At 36.1% G+C, this 22123-nt stretch overlaps 1 protein-coding gene and 2 long non-coding RNA genes across 3 annotated transcripts; 2 read left to right on the top strand and 1 right to left on the bottom strand.

Annotated features, from left to right (window-relative positions):
• The first annotated feature begins 116 nt into the window (after window positions 1-116).
• Window positions 117-3298, top strand: LOC117334299. Its single transcript, XR_004534078.1, has 4 exons — window positions 117-493; window positions 1127-1298; window positions 1640-1771; window positions 2496-3298. It is a non-coding gene; the product is annotated as an uncharacterized LOC117334299 (long non-coding RNA).
• Window positions 3299-4138: 840 nt separating this feature from the next.
• LOC117334300 lies at window positions 4139-6050 on the bottom strand. The gene is made up of 2 exons (XR_004534079.1): window positions 5784-6050; window positions 4139-4551 (listed from the first exon to the last, which is right to left on the bottom strand). It is a non-coding gene; the product is annotated as an uncharacterized LOC117334300 (long non-coding RNA).
• Window positions 6051-11886: 5836 nt separating this feature from the next.
• Window positions 11887-20118, top strand: LOC117334307 (probable ribosome biogenesis protein RLP24). Its single transcript, XM_033893835.1, has 5 exons — window positions 11887-12025; window positions 16178-16364; window positions 17239-17302; window positions 18801-18883; window positions 19716-20118. The coding sequence occupies exons 1-5, from the start codon at window positions 11945-11947 to the stop codon at window positions 19790-19792; spliced, it is 492 nt and encodes a 163-aa protein (XP_033749726.1). The 5' UTR covers window positions 11887-11944; the 3' UTR covers window positions 19793-20118.
• Window positions 20119-22123: the final 2005 nt, after the last annotated feature.

Here is a 22123-nt window from a genome sequence, read left to right on the forward strand (position 1 = left end):
GATTTGAGCGTGAGTACAATATCGCGCCAACCCCGATAGATGCACGTGCAGTTTAAAGCGACTATTCGGGGAAGAAATAGGTCAAAGTTGAAAAAACGGCAAATCCATTAAGAAAATACTCTCTTATGAAAAATTCTTATTGAAGTTTTGGCGATATATAACCCCTAGAATTAAAAAATAATAATTTTCTGGGGAATCCTCTCACTGTCGAATGACGAGATAAAATGCAAATTTCCCGCTTTGGGCGCATGCGCAAGAATCTAGGTTAGTAGAACGTAAACATATATCGGCAGAAACATGGCTTCCGAAGCCAAGAGATGTCGGCCTAGAATTGAAACGAGTTCGGCAACAAAGCGACGTAAACAGAAATGGTCACAGGACAACCCGGTTATATGACTGGGGAAACAACACACTAGCCTAGTTGGAAGACATTCAATGAAGAAAATAGTTTCTCTACAAACGAGCATGCAGCACGGATTCTTCTGGATAAGTGGTAAGCCCGGCCCGTAGCCTGCGTAGGGTCAGTTCTATTCTATTGCCGCACATTTTATATCGTTATCAGAATGTAACTCGTAAATGTCCTTAATTTTGTTGACAAACAATGCATAAAGTATGTTGCTTGCGTGTAATGGTTATTAGTTTCAAGCAACATAAATGTAAATGATGTGTAGAATGAAGAGATAGATGTATTCCACCTCCGTTTTATGGGGCCCCGTAAGGGGTAATTTATACGGCTTTTTTATTGTTCGCATATCACAGCTATAGGCTATATTTATACCACTATTATTTTAATTATGAAAAATTATAAATTGATGTACGACTGATGATTAATTTCAGACCTATCAAGCTTACTGTTTTCTTTATTAAATACAAAATGGTATATGTGTAAAGTTCAGTGGGACTTTCCTGACAACTATCATATTACATGTAGGCATATAGGCCTGTATGTTTCAGATGTACAATTGACTCATAATATAAAATATTTGCAAATAATATTGGTGTATGGCTTCAAATACAAGTGCTGTTCTGTTCCATTCTTTGTAATGTGGTAACAATTACGATTTGTGGGAAAAGATTATCATTATAACTTAGCATGCAGTACAAAATTATTTCTATATTTTTCAAGTGCACTTCAGTGACACAAAAAGTTCATGCAGGTGAAGACATCCCCACACCAGCTGGAACTTCTATGGGACCGCCATCACATGTGTGCATCCCTACACCAGTAACATCTACGCCTACACATGCCCATAAAGAACCTATAGCTATAGATAGACCTCCGATGTCTCAGATATAGAGTAAGTTCTTGGATCTAACTATGTTGGATTTATAACCCCTCAAAATATACATTGATGTATCTCCGTGTTGAAGTAAACTGTAGCAGGTCACACATAAATGACATTGTAATTCCATAAATGTTTTTACTATTTTGTTTTTTACAACATATTTTACATATTTTAACTGTTAGACCCAGCACCATACTGTTTGGTAGGGTGAGCAGTCAAACATACTAAATTTATATTCTGTAATTATAAACATGCTCTGCTACTGCATGTCATGAATAAATAATACACCATTTCGGGCATATCTATTTGTTTTTAAAAGAATTGTGTAATTTTTCATAATTTTAATATTTCAGAGCTCAGTCATCACACTCGTCTGATTTATCTTGTGTGGAAGCATTACAATCAGACTCCGAGAGTAACATTAATGCCAGCTTGCTTTCCCGTTACCAACAGAAGGCTAAAGAGGATGACACCTCATTTATTGAGTAAGTATGTTGTGTTATTTTTTATGGTGTGTTCTTGACTTCTTGTTGCTATAATAATACATTTACTTGCATATAGTAAAGAGGTATCGGTACGCCCAATTTCCCTGCAGGACATTATGTTCTGTCACCTGTCATCCTGCACACAGTCTGTAAATGGATGACCTTGCTGTCAATGTCATTCAAGGTCACAAAGGTCTAACATCCTCAATTGTAAACTAAAAGGACATTTTTGTCAATAACCAAGAAACATATAATTATAACTGTAATATGCTGCTGTGGAGGAGTACTGGTGCGGCATCCGACGTCTGTCCTGCTGTCTTTCTGTCTGGCCATCCGGTGTCCACGTTTTACTTAAAACAACTTTTACTCAATGACCAAGAGGCACAGGGACTTGATATTAGGCCTGTAGCATGCTGGTGTAAAAGGCTACCAAGTTTGTTCAAAATGAATGACATTCATTCTATGTAATTTGGGTTAAATAGGCTTAATCTTAAAATATAATGGTTTCTCACTAGCAGAAACTCTGAAACCTAGTTGTATGCTGGAAGTTAATTGATATTGATAATCCTAGCCTACTGTGATTTTGATAAAGCGGTAATCTTCATAGTATCTTCAGAAATAACCGAGATAACTTCAAAGTTGCTGTATAGCCAAGTGAGCGATACAGGTTCATTGGGCCTCTTGTTTAAATGAATTACATTGTACATTGTCTTTTACTTTCCAGTATACCTCAGACACATCAACCTGAACACTTGCCAATGGCTGAAGATCCCATAGAAATGGAAGAGGTTGATGTTGATGATGAGCTTACAGAGGATGAAGGAGACATTGTGGAAACAGACACTCAAAAGGATAGTGTTGAAGAAAGGAAATCAATATGCTTCCAAAGTGCCTTGTTGTAACTCACGTCAGTTCAAATACCCACAACTTGTCAAAGAAAAGCATGTGGTGCAAATATCATTGTCCAGTGCAGATATGTTGGATGTGCAGTACAGTTGAAATGAATTGGAGGAGCAGCATTTGGTACTAGTCCTGGATCCTCTGGATCTTGTGGATCCTCTGGTTCACCTGCATTTTCGCAAAGGTCAAAAACTAGGCCTGGCTGACGATACACTAGCTGAAGAACTAAATTTATCAGTGGCTTTATTTTTGGTTTTGGAGTTGATAAATTATAATGCACTTATATAACTTTTTCCCTCAAATTTCATCCCAAATTTTTCAACTAAGGTTTTATTTAAGGTATGTATGCGTTTTGTGATAATTGTTTGTGGAAGTAAGTATGGTGTAAATGTGGTGTTCAATTTCAGAGCATGTAGGAGGTAGGTGTTCACTTAATGGTGTATTGCAGGTGTTTACATTTCAGTACTAGTGTGTGTTTGAGAGTGTTCACTTGACAGTATGTGCAGGTGTTCTTTCAACATTGTGTATAGGAAGTGTTCAATTATCAGTTTGCAGGAAGTGTTCACTAATCAGTGTGTGTAGGAAGTGTTCACTATCAGTGTGTGTAGGAAGTGTTCACTTATCAGTGTGTGTAGGAAGTGTTCACTATCAGTGTGAGTAGGAAGTGTTCACTTATCAGTGTGTGTAGGAAGTGTTCAATTATCAGTGTGTGTAGGAATTGTTCACTATCAGTTTGTAGGAAGTGTTCACTTATCAGTGTGTGTAGGAAGTGTTCACTATCAGTATGTATAGGAAGTGTTCACTATCAGTATGTATAGGAAGTGTTCACTATCAGTGTGTGTAGGAAGTGTTCAATTATCAGTGTGTGTAGGAAGTGGTCAATTATCAGTGAGTGTAGGAAGTGGTCAATTATCAGTGTGTGTAGGAAGTGTTCACTATCAGTGTGTGTAGGAAGTGTTCAATTATCAGTGTGTGTAGGAAGTGTTCACTATCAGTTTGTATACGAAGTGTTCACTTGTGAGAATGTGTTTGAGGTGCACGTGTGTACTAACACTGTGTGTAGTTGTTATTAACTTATAATAACACTGTGTTCATAGATGGTTCATTCTGATAAATGTGCTAATCAAGTGTCTAGTTGCATTACAAAAAATGGAGTGCATATTTTTTCAATATTCTGTGATCTAAAATTAAATACCCCCATGTGTAATGTAAATACCAACTTAGAGAAACAGGTCTTATAACCATACCATTCACTTGTTGAGGTTGTTCGGCTAAAACTTAGGTGTTCATACACATATGGGAAGTATGTTTGATGTGTGAGAGGGTCTGTGCATTTTGGTAAAATTTAACATTTTCAGTGAGAAATAGTATAAATTGTCTCCTGAATGCTTTGGTAAATTGTCTACTGTTCTTTTTGTCTGTGTACATGCCAAAGAAATATCAAAATAAAAAAGATATGAAAAGAACTAATACGGTACTTTGTAATTGATTATCAACTAGTCAAAATAATTTGAATGATGAAGTAAATTGTGGATAACATTCATAAAACAGTAAAGTGGCATACAAAAAGTCACACTACTAATATTACAAAAATATGATTATTAGCTTTGTATGATAGGAGCGCAAGGTTCATGTAGATCCCTTCTCCTTTGCTGTTGCAATGTCAATACCCTGGCCCGATCCTCCTGCTGCAGCATAGCAACTGTACCACGTGCACCCCTTGGCCCCCTTCCTCTACCTCGCCCTCTCTCCATCCTTGGACTGGTGTCTGCCCCGAGACCCCTTCCTCGACCCCTTGGCCGTCCACAGGTTCCTCCCCTCCTCCTTGATCCCCTCCCCGTCCTTGGGGATGTATGGACTTGTGCATATTCATAATCTATCTGATGAGAAAGCAAGAAATTATTGTAAGAGCAAAACTGAAGGAAAAAGTTTACAATGCAATGCAACAGAAAAGTTCACTGATGAATTTTATATTGCTATGAATATCGAAGACAAAATATCAATATACTTGTACATATATTTGTATACATGTACATACTAATTCATGTATATATGTGTAACAATAGAAAACTAAAGAAACTTGCATGTTCAGCAACCAAAAGTAGGTATTCTCATACACTTCAGTTAACAAGATCACATAAGCCTGGTATGAAAGTACAATGTATGATTAGTCTATAGCTACATTTTGTATATACGTATGCTCTATTTGGTATATTGATTATGTTTGGTGATCAATGACAGCAGCATTCCTTTAAATGGTCATGATGGGGGTAAGACTTTGGTATCAAAAGAATTCTTCAAGTGCAAAATTTAAATAATGTTATACATACAGCAGTACTATGCAAACTATTACAACTTTCCATGGGGGAACTCATTATTCAAAATTAAACATAATTGAAATGTATTCAACATATAGAGACAAATAAAATAACAATATAAAATGGCATATTTTGAGGGTTTTTTTTCATAAAGAATCAATAGATCTTTAAATATACAAATAGATTAGCTTTATTAATTGATAATAGTAAATTGAGCTGTCCAAAATTGGAAACTCCGTCCTAAACAGAGAGCTCGAGGGTTGAATTGGCAATTCATTACATGAAGTTCTTCAAACTGATGAGAAAACAAAACACATATTGTCATGGAAGTAAGAATCGTGGAGCTAAGAGGCTTTGTCAATAGCCGTTATGTGCATGTATACATGTATAACATATTTGTAATTGAAACGTTTCCCGAAGCTTCACTTCTGTCGAGAAATACATGTAGGTCTACATGCATATGATATTTGATTGTTTAAATTACTGTAAGCATTCACCTCATCTACTCATATCCTGTTAAATCAATAACACTATGTCTTGATTGCTTTTCTAATATATATATATGCCTACACAACTATTGATTTAGCGTAAATGAATTGATCGCGATATCACCGTTGACGATGACATAAATTAGATTACCCCACATTGGGCCCCATCTCTGCATCGGATGCCGATTCACACCGATTTCAGTTTTTATTGTTGTTATTGCATGTTTTAAGTCATATGAAAACAATCTTTAGGTATAAATCCCACACATGCATCATATATGACATGTTCATTAAGTATTTACGTACCGTGTTACTGCTTTGACTGCTTGATGAATCGGACATCTCTAAAAATTCACGTGTTTCTGTTGATGTTTTCTCACTGCCTCGTTTTCGAAATACCACGTGACTTATAAAAATAGATATATGTTATATTAGGACAGGGCTTTTCCCGAATTAAAGTGGTCAAAACTGGACAATGCAAGCAGAACTTGACCATCGCATTGCTGTGATAGAACTTTTGGAAGACCAGATAATGCATCTAGACTAAGTTTGTTTCCCCGAATAGTCGCTTTAAGATTATGTAGGACTTTTGAGTGCAACGCGTGTCAACACAGGCTGTTTAAATTTATATATCTGTCCATTTAAAACAATACACACTGTTACGATTGTAATAAATACATAGCGGACACGGACAAAAAAACACTGAAATATGGAAAACAAGTTTGTAACTAAGGCGGATCATGACACTTGTACTCCCCAAAGTACGCCAGCATAAACTTTGATACTTTGTATCAGAAAAACAATAAATGTCATCAAATAAAATGACGGAATGATAAATGATTACATGATAATCATATTTATGCCAATAGCTGATATCAAACAATGACTTGTGTTCATTAATAATGTATGTGGCTGATAAGTGCCATTTCATTATTTCGTTATTTCACCGCGCTAATCGTCGTCTTTTCGCAGCGACAGAAAGAAATAACGAAAAAAAGTAACGCGAAATAACGAAATTTCAAGGTTGCTGTTTATCGTAATTCGCCCCGCTAATCAGCGTTATTTCGCACCGCGGGACGAAAAGACGATAACCTTCGTTCTTTTGACCCGCGGGGCGAAAAGACGATAATCATCGCTATCTCGCTGCGAAAAGACGATGTTCTTCGTTCTTTCGCCCCGAGGGGCTAAAAGACGATAAACATCGCTCGAAAAGACGGTGGTTAGCGGGTCGAAATAACGAAATGGCACATATCAGCCACCATCAAGTTCAAGTTCAAGTTCAAGTTTGAACTTGAACTCTTTCGCCCCGAGGGGCGAAAAGACGATAAACATCGCTCGAAAAGACGATGGTTAGCGGGTCGAAATAACGAAATGGCACATATCAGCCACCATAAAAATGGGCAAAAAAATGTTTATGTGAAAATTTGAGAAATTATCGCAAAGTTGACTAGCCGACGATCGCGAACGTTTCGTCTGAGTGGCAACGCTCGTGCACAGGTAACCAGGTCGTCTGTGTCAAGACACACCCGTAATAAGTCTACACGGGTTATCCACACGCTTACCAATGTCTTGTTAACTTACTTAGTATGTAATGAAAACCTTAAGGATTCAGAGAGCTTATCTAAAATGTTGTTGTTGGGTTTTTTGAGTTTTTTTGTTGTTTTTTTTTGTGAAACCGAGTTACAATAATATCATTGTATTAGTGTTTCTATATGTCGTGCTAGGCTTTTTGTAAAAGTAAGGTAAAAAAACTCAATTTAGACAGTTTATGGGTTTACATGAATATAAATAGCTTTTTTTATCATGAAATTATCAATACAGCACTATTTTGATCATTTACAGTGGATAATTGTATGTATTTTCGAAGCGAAGCCTAGCGGGGAGAACAGCAGGTAATCCAGTTTATTTCAGGTATCGCACAACTAATTCAGCCAATCAGCTGGTGTTTCACCTGAACTAAGTCCCTGAAGAAAATGTGTTTTTTTCCGGCATAGCCGTATAATATTCTTTTGATCCCGGATATGACGCAACAGGTGGCGTTACTGGTCAGATGAAGTATGTGATTGGTCAATGTAGCGGTAAATGCAAAATTCAGATATGCAGTTAAAAACGAAACAGAGTTAGGATTGAATGCAAGCTGAATGTAAGCTTTTCAAATGGCACATTGATAAAATTATATTCCTGATTCAAATGCAGTCTTATTATCAACAAAAATGATTCAAACTGATATAATTTTGTTATCCGTGCTGAAACGCATTAGTTCGTTGATTAATTTCACCAGCAGTTTACATTATAACCCACCAGCATTAAAGCTATGCCGTTTACCTTTTTTAAAGATATTTCTTGTTTAGGTTTGTAGCTTTTCCTGAGTTAATAACACATGAAATGGGTACTTCCTATATACGAGAATAAAGAGTAGGGTCTTGAGATTTTAAAAATAAACAAGAAATATCTTTAAAAAAGATAAACGGCATAGTTTAAATGCTGGTGTTTATAATATAAAACTACTGGTAAAATAAATGAACGAACTAATGTGTTTCAGCACAGATAACAAAATGATATCAGTTTGAATCATTTTGGTGATAATACCATGCGCGTAGCCAAGTTATTTTGTATGTATATGCAGAGAAATGAAATGAGGGGTGAATGAGTACCGTATTATGTCCTGTTTTCTGGAAACGACGAGCCTTGTACAGCATTTAGAATGATGATTTGTGTTGACTTTACCTTATTTTGCACGTTTGGAACACGTTTACATAATGTTCTAATATGTGTTCAATAACCATACGTACATAACCATAGTCCATTGGGCAAAGCAATACCTTTCCTGTGGGAAGGGCTGTAAAAGAAAGAGATCAAGACCAAAAACCTGAAATGAACCTTGTACATTGTATTTAAATCGCGTTACCGTAACACGACGTTTTGGGATGATCATTGCGACAATGGGTGATGTTTTCATGACGGTATGTGTAGGTAAAATACATTTATATGCATGTATAAAAATACAGTTGTAGTTATAAAAGTTCCCGTAAAGTCGAATTGAATTTAATATAAATGAATCTTTCAACTGTACCGGTGGTCATAACATAGCACGACATGTGTTCTAATGTCAAGTTAAAAGTTGGAATTATAACGATTATCATTATACTCAAGTAGGGGTTGATTGATGAGGATTGGTGTCGTTGTTCCGGTTATAGCCGAGCCTAGGACACTCTCTCAGATAGGGGTCAGAGTTCAGAAGCTTAACTACCAGGGAACTGTGTTCATGTGACAACCCAGGTTTTTTTTTATTTTTCATAAAATTTTATTCAATATTTACAGATAAAAACGTCGTTCAATAATTGAAAAGTAATATGGAATCAACATTGTAATTATTATCAATACATAACTCCTTTAAAAAAACATTTTAAATAAATAAATAAAGCACAAAACCATCGATGTAATTATAAAAGAAACAGATCGGATACCAGTTTACCCTCTTGGAAGGAGCAAAATATATTTGTAGTACACCAGTACTCAGAAAAAATCATCTGGGGAAAACGGGGAAAATCAGATTGCATACGCATACAGATGTTGTTAAGAAAATTGCAGACAAGAGAATAAGAAGTAGGTGACTTTTGGTACAATTTCTTGGAACAACGGATAAACCAAATCGATGATAAGGATTCTGTCATTAAATACAGAACAAGAGACTTTACTTTTAGAGTGAGACCCACAGGGGCATGAAAACGCCAAAGCTCTGAATCAGTAGGGACCTTTCCATCTGAAATCTGGTGTACCCAAGAATTAACTAATGCAACTAAAGGTTGAATAAAGGAGCATTCATAAAAATAAGTGCGAAATGGTTTCGAAACCATCACAAAATGTACAATTTTTCGACGCATCGACACCAAATTTGTACATCCGAAAATTAACAGGTAATATTTCATGAACAATTTTAAAAACTACATCCCTAGAGCGGGTATCCAAAAACTTGTTGCATACATTCAGAAAAACAGACTTGAAGTCAACTTATGGAAAAAGTCTAATAACACGTGGTGCCTTAACAATGCCAGACAATATTTTTAAATAGAAATCTTTAGTCGACGATAACTCAAAATTACTATCCGGAAAATCCGTTTTATACTTTTTGAACAGTTCATACATACAAGTATAAAAAGGGGGACACCACTCACTATGAGGGAAATTATTATCAAAAGAATAAAAATCACGAAACTGAATAGAGAGCCAATACATAGTAAAAAATCTCCACTTGGCTTCAGACTGTTCACAGACAAATTTTTGACAGTGCCTCAGCCGAATAGCTTGTAGTTTTACATTGATATTAACAATAGAGAGTCCACCACTAGCAGGATAACCATAAGCTACGGAGCGCGCAAGTGGCTCCGCCTTGGAATTCCACAGAAATCTAAACAGCGTTCTCTGATAAAGTGCCAAATAATGCCTAGGCATTGTGACAATAGTACCAACATACCAAATTTTACTACACGCCAGGACCTTTATAATAATTGATTTTTGTGTCAAAGATAAATTTCGCATTTTCCATAAATCTAAGGTCCTTGAAAATTTTATAAAAACCGGCTGCCAAATCTCGTCAGGGGTAATATTATTACCTACCAAAACCCCACAAATTTTATGCTTCTCTATCCAGCTTATGCCAAAAGGATGATCAGAACGAGATTTCCACTTCCCCAACCAAATTCCCTTAGATTTTAGCCTATTCAATTTAGCGTGACAACCCAGGCAAGCCAGGAAAATCACACTTGGTCTCGTTTGGAGATGTTAATCCCACTATTTAGCAGCCTTGATATATAAGGCAAAACATTCGTGACAGCGTTGGTGTGCAAACCTAATGATTTAAAATACATGAATTCACTAATTTCATTGAAGATCAGACAAAAGATACATATATAATATCAAAATCTGTACAATTGAAAATTAGATTTCTGTGTCTATCTGCGTTCAGGAAGCTGTGTTTCATAATATTCAATAACATTCCTAAGCATACGTATAGTAACGTTCACCTAACGTTTGAAAGCAAACGATTTCCTTAAAAGTATTGATTCATTTCTGCATCTTACAAACTGTTATGCAGTGAGGAAAATTCCAATAGTGAATTTTGTACTCTATGCGCATATAAATATAACTCAGGACCTCAGTCTTTTGGTTAATGTTTTATAATTCATTTTAAGATTAACAATAACAGATATGTAAATCAGATTTCATCCTGGCTTCCGGTTGTAAGTAGTCCTTTATAGGAATGGCACCAAAGGGAGGATGGTGGGCTAGATCAGACCCCAGAAAAAAATTAAATGTTACTATGCCCAAATTTTAAATCATATTTAAATGAGCAATTTAAATATGCAAATGAGATATTATCTCCAATTTTCACTATTCGCTCATTCACTATCTGTACAACAATTTGTGTCGAAATACACACACACATATTTGAAAAAAAAATGGTTTTACATGTACGTCTAACTGCAAAAAAGCAAATACGTGGACTTGAGACATATTTAAAAATATAATCTGTTTAGTATAAAAAAGATAATCTGTATTGTATAAAATAAATATGTATTGTAAAAGGGAATGGTAGGAGAGATAAACAGGAAGAAAATTAGGAGAATTTAGATAATTTTTGAAGTTGCAATACCAAATAGACTGATTGATCAAGACAAAAGAGGTGGAGGACGCCAAACCGGAATCAAGTTAATAATCATTTAGTAGAATAAAGTTGCAAAAAAATATTATTGAATTATTTTATTTTTTCTTTTAATTTAAGTTTCCTGTGTTTAGGACATAGCGTTTTTGTATCAAAGCTCATTTTAAACTTATCGAACACTTTTAAATCTATATTAAGTTTTAAAGTCTATATATATACCTGGCATCTTTTTTATTTGACAACTATTTTTGAAATTATTTGGGTTTATTTTCATTTTCCCCATGTTTTGTATAAACCGTTCGATATCAAAACTAAGTTTTGTGTGCTACAGTATTTAAAATTTGCTTCAACCTCTCATATATACATACATCTTGCAAATTTTGTATATAAAATGCATAAATTTGGCATTGATCTTTTATGTCCTGAATGCTCTAAAATGTTAGCGTAAGCATTTTGCAACTCTGACAACCACCAGACTTCATCTTGACCAGTAACGCCACATTTCCGGGGACAATAGAAATATGTAGGATTCCAGGTGTAAAAAGGCGGAAATTTACCAGGTGGGGGTTCCCCTGTCCACTGTAAATATCAGGGTTACTGTCTTCACATTACTGGTGGGCTCTTATATGCTATGACTTCAAATCAGCGATTGAGGAGATGGAGTCATTGGTAACATATAGTGAAATAATTAGTGGTGTGAAACCTTCAAACCCCACCCATAGATTATACCCGGTTATCTCCCTTCATTAAATGACGCCACTTCCTTTGAAAACAGCATGGTGGTGAAACAGCCAGATTTGTAAACATGAGGCTAGAAAAATGTTATTTTTGTTCATCTACAGTGTATCCTGGACATGGTGTTCATTTCGTGAGAAACGATTGTAAGGTATGGTTGCATTGATATAGGTTAAACGATGTAAATTTACTTCACTAATGACAATTATGTTGAGAGGGTTGATGTCTATTTAGGTTGGAAAAGGATAAACTCTTCACACTGTGCACAGGGACACGTTACGATAGTAATGTATGTATAAAATATATGGGGGGTCGATATAAACATAACACTGTTTATATCGACCCCCATATATTTTATACATACATTACTATTGTAACGTGTCCCTGTGCACTGAGCGAATACGGCGCTACTCGTGGCGAGTGTAGGACAAAAGCGCCCCCCCCCCCCCCCCCGGACATTAGCCCCTCCGGACGAAAGCCCCCCTGTACATTAGCCCCCCCCCCCCGGACAAAAGCCCCTTCTTTATAAATTTAGCTGGTATACTTTAAATAAATCTGTACTTTTGAAAAACAGAAACTATATATATATATTGTTGTTTTTATCTCTGAAATTTGGAGAATAATTGTATGGAAAATGAAGGTCCTTGGTTCAATGTCAGTGTAGCATTATATGTTTGTGGTTAAACATCATAATTTATTTTTTCAAACTTAATATTATCAAGTCAGCTAAAAATTTCAGGAAAGTTCTCCATGATGAACAAATTGTTACTGATTACACATAATTTTTGACTTCCTAATATACTGCAAATATTGCTAATCAAAGAAATGCCTACAAAAGCAATACACATTAAATTTTGATCCCTATTTACAGTGTCTCAAATTATAATATAATAAGTACCTAACCCAACATGTTGCTCTGCGTTGTAATAAGTGGAACAGCTTATTGTTTATGTAACAGTTCAAGTAGTTGTTGTTGGAACTGGTTGTTTACATTGTCGAAGCCACTGATGACATATGTATATGTAGCAATTAAAAATCAACAGAAAAAAAAATATCATTTTTTTTTTCATGAAGGGGCTTTTGTCCACTTTTTGATTAGTGTGAAGGGGCTTTTGTCCTAGGGGCTAATGTCCGGGGGGGCTAATGTCCGGGGGGGCTTTTGTCCGTACCTCACTCGTGGCCACTCAAAGAAGTTATTTAAAAAAACATGTAAAAAGCAGAAAACCCTTAACTACTTCAGCAACAGGGTGGTGTTAAACTGGAACTCGCTACCAGAATGTGTGGTTTCAGCCCCGTCAATAAATAGCTTTAAGGACAGGTTAAACAAGCACTGGCGTATACGTAACCACCCCTGAAATTTGAACCCTCGTTCAACTAAACTGGAACACTAAGATCAGAAATAACACAACAAGTACATGTAGAATGTGCGAGTTCCAATCCAGCTCAACTGGGAAACTACGTCATAAGTATTCCACAAACTGTGTATACAATATAACCATAGTAGAACTATTGGACTATCACATCAGTTAACCGATAAATGTATTAATTAGAGTCGTAACGTCTACCTTTCTCAGTAAAGACATATACCCCAGTTTTTTATGACCAACTTTGACACTATACATTATGTATTTTAGAACTTTTTAAGTGTATATACAATTTTGCGATTATTTAGTGTGTGTGCAACCGGAACGAAGTTGCGAAGGACAAACATTAGTTGTGGGAAAACGCCAAGATACATCAAAGAAGTCAAATAAGACTTATATCTATGTCTTCCAGTGATTCCAGTGATTCCAGGTTTACACTAACTTCTATGGTTTACGGACCGGGGACTCCATCGATATCATTGTTGGTGATTATATGTCCTCGGGGGTCCTGGCGCAGAGTCTTTAAACGGGGGTTATTTTTTCTGTGCGATATTAAATAAAATGTTAAAACCAACAGTGTGTTTTATTCTGAGATGAGTAGCTGCGATCACAGGGGCTCGGTTTCGGGTTTTTGAGTAACATATGACATATCAGTAAACAACCACAACACTATAAATTAAGTATTCGTATACATTTTAAAACCTTATAAAAAATCGGGGTTATCGATGTATAAAAAAAAGGAGACCCTTGTACTCGGTTACCCGTTGGCTGTAGACTTGTAAGTTGTTATAGCCCTGTATGGACGTTTAGAATAGAACAGGAAAGGCCTTCGATATTATGAACATGGATTTGTTTGTGTTAAATGAATACTTTGAATAGTTCTTACTTCTTAGTAGAACATTACTGATGAAGTCATGATGTGTACTGATGAAAAGACGTCGTATTGAGTCACGCTTCAATCAAGGAAGCCATGTTGTTTGGTTGACATACGTGCAGTTTGTTTGAAATGACATGATGAAAGTGAGCAGTTCTATACTATCATTATCGTCCATGGCTTGTGCGAGGCTTGTGTATGGTTATAACAGTAAATGTTTATTTGATGTCAAGTTGAGGTTTCTCTAATGTGTGTGTGTTTTGCCTTGCGTACATTGCGGAGTTCAGTGTGTTACAAGAAAAATCTGTGTCGTGGCAGCACGTTTCTCGGCCCTGAGAAAGTGTCAACAGATGATGCAACAATGTAACTGTTCATACAGGAGACATGTTTAGAGCACTAAAAACAATGTTTAATTATTTATATGTGATGACTCAAGTGTGTCAAAGATATAGTTCTTTGAAATATATGTGTATTTCGGTGAACTATAGTAGTTAGTACTATGTTAGTACAAAGTATCGGGGTTTGGGTACACCATTTCAAACCCGGATTGGGATCAAAACCGACCCGTGACGGGTCACCCGAGTACTCGTAACAGCCCTATATATAACCCCAACTAAAGTATATTACTGTAAGTGGAGTAAACATATATACTGTATACCTAATTATATAATTGGTCCAGATTATTTACATACGGCATTTACAGTGTGCATTACCATAACCGAGGAACGGCACCTGTTTCACACGAAAGGTTGTTTTATTTTTATTTAGCATTGTCTGCCGAGCATGTTGCATGTTTTAAAAAATATTATGAACTTTGTCTTGAAAATCATGTTTAATTTGTAAATTTACCTGCATCGGTGACCAATGCACATCAGTAAAACCTCTGAAAACTCAGTTTATCATTTATTTCTTGTCTCGAAACTTCACAAGACACAATGATCGACAGTCGTGCGTCATCATCATGTGACTTTAAACAGTTTCTCTATTCGACTGAAATCCCTGAGACAAATATAATGAAGTTTTGCAGAAACCTTCCAGAATTATGAATTATATGGTCCCCACTCCCAAGGGGACTGAGGGGGTCAAATTGACTGAAATTTCAAAAATCATCTTCTCAGGACCAAAATAAGGTGGAATAAAATACTCTTCATAGATGGAAGGGTCTCAGGTCTTAAGCTGCTCTACACAAAATGTGAATTTCATGACCATGGGGCTCACGTTTGCCCCTGGGAAGGGGGTTAACTTTACTAAAGTTTAAATCCTACCTACAAATAAACCTTGTTTTCTCTTTACCTGTTATTATTTGTCCATTTTTTAGAAGTATCTAATGAAATTGTGTATTACATATATGTTGACAATGAGCTGTTGGTTTGAATTCATGGCAAGTCCCCGGGAGTGTAAGTAGTTATGGCAGCACCAATTTGTCCAATATGTCAGATTTATTCATTGTCGAACAAACATCAATATTTGAGGAAATATTCTCTGTGTTTATATTGGGAGAGGTTAAATTATCTACTTAATGTAAATGACAACCAAGGAGAAGACATAAGTGGCCATGGCCTTGCAGTGCAGGAACAATCATCAAAAGTTTAGAAAGTTTTGATAGTAAAAAGTTACACTTCTATATGTGGTAGACAAATGAAATTAAACACGAGGCTAAATCAGACTTTTTTTTCACGATTAGAAATCCAAGAGGGTTGTCATTTCCTGGCCTCTGATTGGTCGAAATCTAGATATTATTCAATTTTGATTAAATTTGGTATTTACCGGTAGGTACATCATCTGGGACACCGGTCACTCTTATAACCTCAGTTTCACATTTTAACAAAATGGCTGCCATTTCCTGGCCTCTGATTGGTCCAAATTTAGATATTGTCTGATTTTAATGAAATTTGGAATGTTGTTATAATTACATCATTGTTGGAATTTGTTTTTCCCTGTTCGCACAAATGTAATTAAATCAAGATAATCATTCTACCTGAAAATCTTTGACAATCATAAAATAATGGCCACCAGCATGCAAACCTTTGATAAAAAATAATCAGAATTTTTTGTTTCTTTACAGATATTTCGGTTCTGCCGATCAAAATGCCACAAAGCCTTTAAGAAAAAGCGTAATCCCAGGAAGACGAAATGGACCAAGGCCTTCAGGAAAGCTGCTGGGAAGGACCTTGCTGTGGATCCATCATTTGAGTTTGAGAAGAGAAGGAATGTTCCGGTTAAATATGACAGAGAATTATGGACGACAACAGGTATAGAATTGAAATAATTTTGTCAGTCTTTAATGGTATGTGGAGTACCTTTGTAATTGACTCTATCAACAACTGATCATTTGAAAAGTATGTTTTTTAAATGGTTGATTATAAACTCTTTTGATCAATGTATGAAAGTTTTTAGGTCACCTGAGACAAAATGCAAAGGCTCATATATATATAGTGACTAAGTGCCCTTTTGCAATGGCCTTTTGTCCCTCATAATGCATCATGTGTACACATGTACATGTACAATAATTGATCGATTTTATGAAACATAGAATGCAGTCTTATATCATCAAGATCTTGACTGATTACGACAATCAGGCTGACTAACAACTGTAACTTCCAGAGTTATGGCCCTTTCGTAGTGCCTTTGGGGTTTGTGCTCAAGATAACTTGAGTAGATAAGGACAGATTTTTATGAAATTTGCTTTACAGCCTATATCCATAAAATCTTGAATGAGTTCAACAATCAGGCAGACTCAACTGTTACTTTCTGAGTTATGTCCCTTTGTAGTTTGTATATTGGCCTACACAATAACCTGAGTCGTCTTTATTGAACAGATTTTTAGATCATCTGAGCAAATTTAAGCTCAGTAACCTTTTCCAATCCTACTTCATCTGTCATCATGTGTTAATTTGTCCACCAGCCGTCGTTAGTTAACATTTTAACATTTTTGACTTCGTTGAAAAAATCCTGAACCAAAGGCCAACCAAAATAATAAATTATTTGGTCCCCAGCCCCAGTGGCCAGAGGGGCATGGGCTAAAATAAATTAAATTGATTGGAATGAAGAAGATATTAGTCATCTGATTGTAATCAATTAAGTGTGAAGTATTTGATATTTTAGAAAACATTTTTATTTCCACAGTAAAAGCAATGAAGAGGATTGAAGAAATCAGAGTGAAACGACAGAACCAACATATATTGAATAGGTAAGACTAACAGCCATTATCATAAAGAAAAAAAACTGATGTGCCTATTCCTCTGTCCCAAAACCATTCTGTCTGACATTATTCCTTTATGATGTCTTGATTGGTAATATGTACAGTAAAACACCATTTACTCGAACCTACATTACTCTTATGCCCCGATTTGTCAAACTGTTTGTTTGGTCTTGACCACGTTCTTATATATTCTGTATAAATTAATCTCACTCCCAACAGTATCAAATAAAATGATGACACCTCCGTACAGTCCATCACCCCACAATGTACCTCATTCATTCTCACTCCCCACAATATCACTTAAGACAGCATCACTTATAGTAGTATTGCAGTCTGTTCAGGTATTAATTAGATCATTGCATATCAGTTTTATGGAACATTGCAATGGAAATTGATCAGAGCAATCCTCCCCTAAAATTTCAAAACATGAAACATTTTTAGCTCGCTGGTTATGATCGAGAAACCGTAAGCTAATGCTGTATCATCGGCGTCCGCGTCCCACCCCACTAAAGTTTTTGGGGTAAGTTTTTGGAAAGCTTATAAGTCCAAAAGTATACACCTCACAACCTTCTAATTTGGTTTGTACAACCATTAGAGGTCTAGGAGAGATATTATGTGACGTACAATTTCAAAACAACATGCTTATACATACATTTACATAAAAATGAGTGCATAGTGTGATTGCTGCTACCGGTGAGATTTCGCAATCATTGATTGTACTTGTTATGTTAGAAGATACATGTGGTGGACACCAACATGTAAACCATGACACCACTACCTGTGCGGGACATAAAGGAAAGTTTCTTTTTTAATCATAATCTCTGCCATTAAGCATCTTAACTCCAATCTTTGGACACATCAGTACCAACTCTTTCCAAACGCGTTCAAGACGACATCATGAGATATCTAAGCCACATTGAAACTCTCATAATAATGCCCGTCTGGGTCAATGTCAAGGTGTCATCGTCAATAATATATCAACACCAGCATTTAAACCACAGGCGATAAACACCCCAGCATCATGACTAATAATCTGTTATTGTATGGTTTAATACAGACACCACAGTTTTGTTCATGCCTATATACAAAACATAAAAGATTGTCCACAATACCCAGGGTAGCAATATAAGATACACACAATCTTTCTGAACCTGACAGCAAATATTGCTGACAGATAGTTTGATAAATAGGTCAATTCCATGACTCTGTGCCTATACTCCCCTCACCACTATATAGTGGTCATGGCCTTGTAGAAGATTGAAAAATTCATGTTTATCTGTACAAAATGTTTCATATAGTCCAACTATATCATATCTACACAAAAAAAGTTACTAGAGCGGGTCAATCAGTTTTTTTTAAGACCAAAAACACTTCATGAACCACATTTGGTCTGAAAAATTCTTGGGGGAAATTTCAATGAAAGTCAGATGACTGTTAAGGCCATGATTTGTCACATTGTTTAAACTTGAATATTTATTTTTAACAGATTAAAGAAAGGTAAAGAACTGGAGAAGGCGAATGACATCAAGGAAGTCGAAAAGAACATTCATCTCATTCGATCACCAGCAGGTAAGACATTTTGAAATAAACTATTTTTACGACATGTCATGAGCAGATACCCTCATTTGAAGACCCCTTTTACTTACATGTAATATATGTAGTAATATGTATAAATGCCCGTCTGTAGATTTTTCATGATACTTGGAAAATTGTCCATAGAATTCAGTGGAGTAATGCCAAAGAATTCTGAAAAATTTCATGGACATAGTTGACTTTTTCAAGGACATCTTATGACAATGTCTGCAGATACAAATCCTCCCGAGTCAGTTGTAATTACATGGATACATATCAGCAAAGTGTTTTAAATTCAGAATCCTCATTGGTAGGCAGTATATGTGCAACAAGTCCTAGCAAAACATTTTTTGCTCTGTGACCTTGGTTGTTTATAAAAATTGTAAATTTCATGGCCCGAGTTTCATGTTTCCTACTGCATGAGGAGGGGCTTAACTTACTATAGTTTATACAGGAAATCACAATTTTGAACATAATTTGTTTTATATTTTCATTTGAAATAATTCAGACTTGGTTAGAAAATTATTAGTATGTGATAGCAGTTTGATGGTGAGGGCTAAAAAGAGGTCAAATTGACTGAAATTTCAAAAATATTCCCAAGTCTTAGATATGGTAGAATCAATTACTCTTCAGTGATGAAAGGGTCTTAAAGTGCTTATGACTCGGTTGACCATTAAGGCCCATGGGCCGCTTGTATTCATTACATTTCTGTTTTGGAACACTGTATTATAGTATCACATGTTATATAATTCTCCCATTTTGTTAAAATTTTATTTTTAAGAAATTATCTGATTTTTATTGATGCATATATACTTTGTATTCTTTTTAGCAAAGAGCAAACTTCTGGAGAAGAGAATGGTGCAAGTCATCAAGGAAGAAAATATGGATATGGACGAAGAATTATAGAGGAGATTTGGCATACATACTCATCCACCAACCCAACTGTAATTGAATTATGCCTGCAACTGAATGTATTCCGATCTTACTTTGTGATCAGCTTCTGACATTTATCTACCAGCTTTGTGACAAACATGTCAGTACATCACCACTATCTCTACTTGTTGAGAAACATTTGTTTGTGACACCTCTAAAACTGCGATAGTTTATCACACTATCTTCAGGCAAACATATTTCTCGACAGTACCAGGAACACAACATCACAATTTTGTGTTAAGATACGGTACCCCATGCTTAGTAAACATTAATAAATAAAACAAAAACTGAAAAATGACTGTTGTCTTTGTCATTAATTTATTAGATATTTGTGAAGACAGCTTTGAGTTCATCTGGCTGAAAAGGACCAGATAATCATATACTAGAGAATAAGTCGTTTCATGTTGTCCATCATCTGTCAAATTCGCTTTTACAAAAAGAAACTACTATTCACAAACATCATTATGATTTTAAACCAATTTGCTAGAACATATATTCCTTGGTCTAGGAGTCTTCATGTAAATACATGTATATGCAAACATACTTATTTTGGCTTGCTTAACTTTTAATGCAAAACCAAATTAAAACAGATTAATAATAGTAGAATAATAAATTAATTAAAGCATCAACAATGCTTGCCATAGAAAACACTGTAGATATAATTACCATTAGCGCAATTCACCGAGCGAAAATCACTAAAATAAGATGACGGCTAAAGATTAATAATAACTCGTGGCACTTTTAGTTAGGGCTGTTATTTGGTTTTCAATCCCAACTGTATTGGTCCGTTTGAACAAAACAAGAGGGCAAGAGGGCCTGTATCGCTCAAATGGATATTTCATTGATTATGGCAAAACACTTCCAACTAAACCCAATTGACCTTCACCTTAGACCCAGCGACTTTGATCTTTGGTCTGTTGATTCCTTGTTTAACTCCAACCAACAAAGTATTCATCAGTGAAAGATACAAAATTGGACCTTTTGGCCTCGGTTTATCTCAGTATGGATTTTTGTGAATTGATGTATTTTGACTAAATTTCATTTTAATCAGTCAATGTATACTGAAGAAAACAGACGGGAACGAAATCTGTGGAAAGACAGACACAGATTTCAAAGAACTAGCCTAATTTCCCTTATTAGGTGCAACCCCTCAGGGCACTAGACCAACATTTAAAACAATTTCCCTTTACATCGGACAGATTCCTCAGACAGAATTTAGCTATTGAAGCAAGGATTCTGAAGCATTGAATTATTTCTCGGATTGAGCCCCACTCTTCAGACTCCTGGGGTTCTAGCTGCACCACTCATACAAAATGGTTTCGCCTTTACCAAAGCATGCATCAGACCAAATGTGGCCCCTATTGGACCCCTCCTCTCAGGCCCCTGGTTGTTCAGCCCAACCACTTGTGCAATTTTGAATTCCTACCACTTACATTAAGCAAGATATTAGAGATATCCCATGCATAGTTCTACAAAAGTTGTTTATAGTCTAGCGGTACTGGATTGGGTCGATCATCGGTTACCAGGTAGCTCAATTGGTAGAGCATACGGCTAGTGAACAGAGGTCCCGGGTTCAAACCCCGGTCTGGCCCCTTTTGGCCTCACCACTCGGCCCTTTTTAGTGCTTCCCCTCAGCCCCAAGGGGGTCATCCCAACATTTGTACTATTTTGAATCCCCACCACTTTGGAATGCTTCCAGTCAGTTATGAATGATATTCAGTGCACATTTCCAGAGAACAAGTCGTTAGTGGCAAAATAGTAAAATTGCCCCCCTTGGCTCACACCTACCATTTGTACATGTGACCAGACGCTCTCTACATTCTTGTTGGTGTCTGTCCGGTCAAGGGAATTATAACTCGAGTCACCTTGCCAGTTCCAGCTTATATTTGGTCTTCTGTTAAAATTGGTCAGGACAACAATATATTTCTCACACCTCCATTCTCCAGCATGACAATCTACTCCTGATGTTATCTCTCTTCCAGAGCACATACCTTCCGTACGTTCCCGATGGTAACCCTTCTGTCTCTCTTTTTCCATCTCCCCCAGAGCAGACATATGCTTGTACATTCCTGATGTTCTCCCTTCTGTCTCTCGCTTCTCACTCTTTTCTCTCAGACTCTCTTCTAGTTTTGCTTAAGTCAGGATTTATTTGAAATGCAAATTATCTGACTGATGTTTCTATTGGTCAACTACCTGATATGGGTGGGCTTATCTTCCTGTGATGGACAGCTATTGGGTGGTCCATTGTCCACTACTCTGTCCAGAGTTTCCCAGGCTAACCCATACCCTCAATTATACTAAATG

Source organism: Pecten maximus, chromosome 9 (genome assembly GCF_902652985.1).
Source record: "Pecten maximus chromosome 9, xPecMax1.1, whole genome shotgun sequence".
Taxonomy (NCBI): domain Eukaryota; kingdom Metazoa; phylum Mollusca; class Bivalvia; order Pectinida; family Pectinidae; genus Pecten; species Pecten maximus.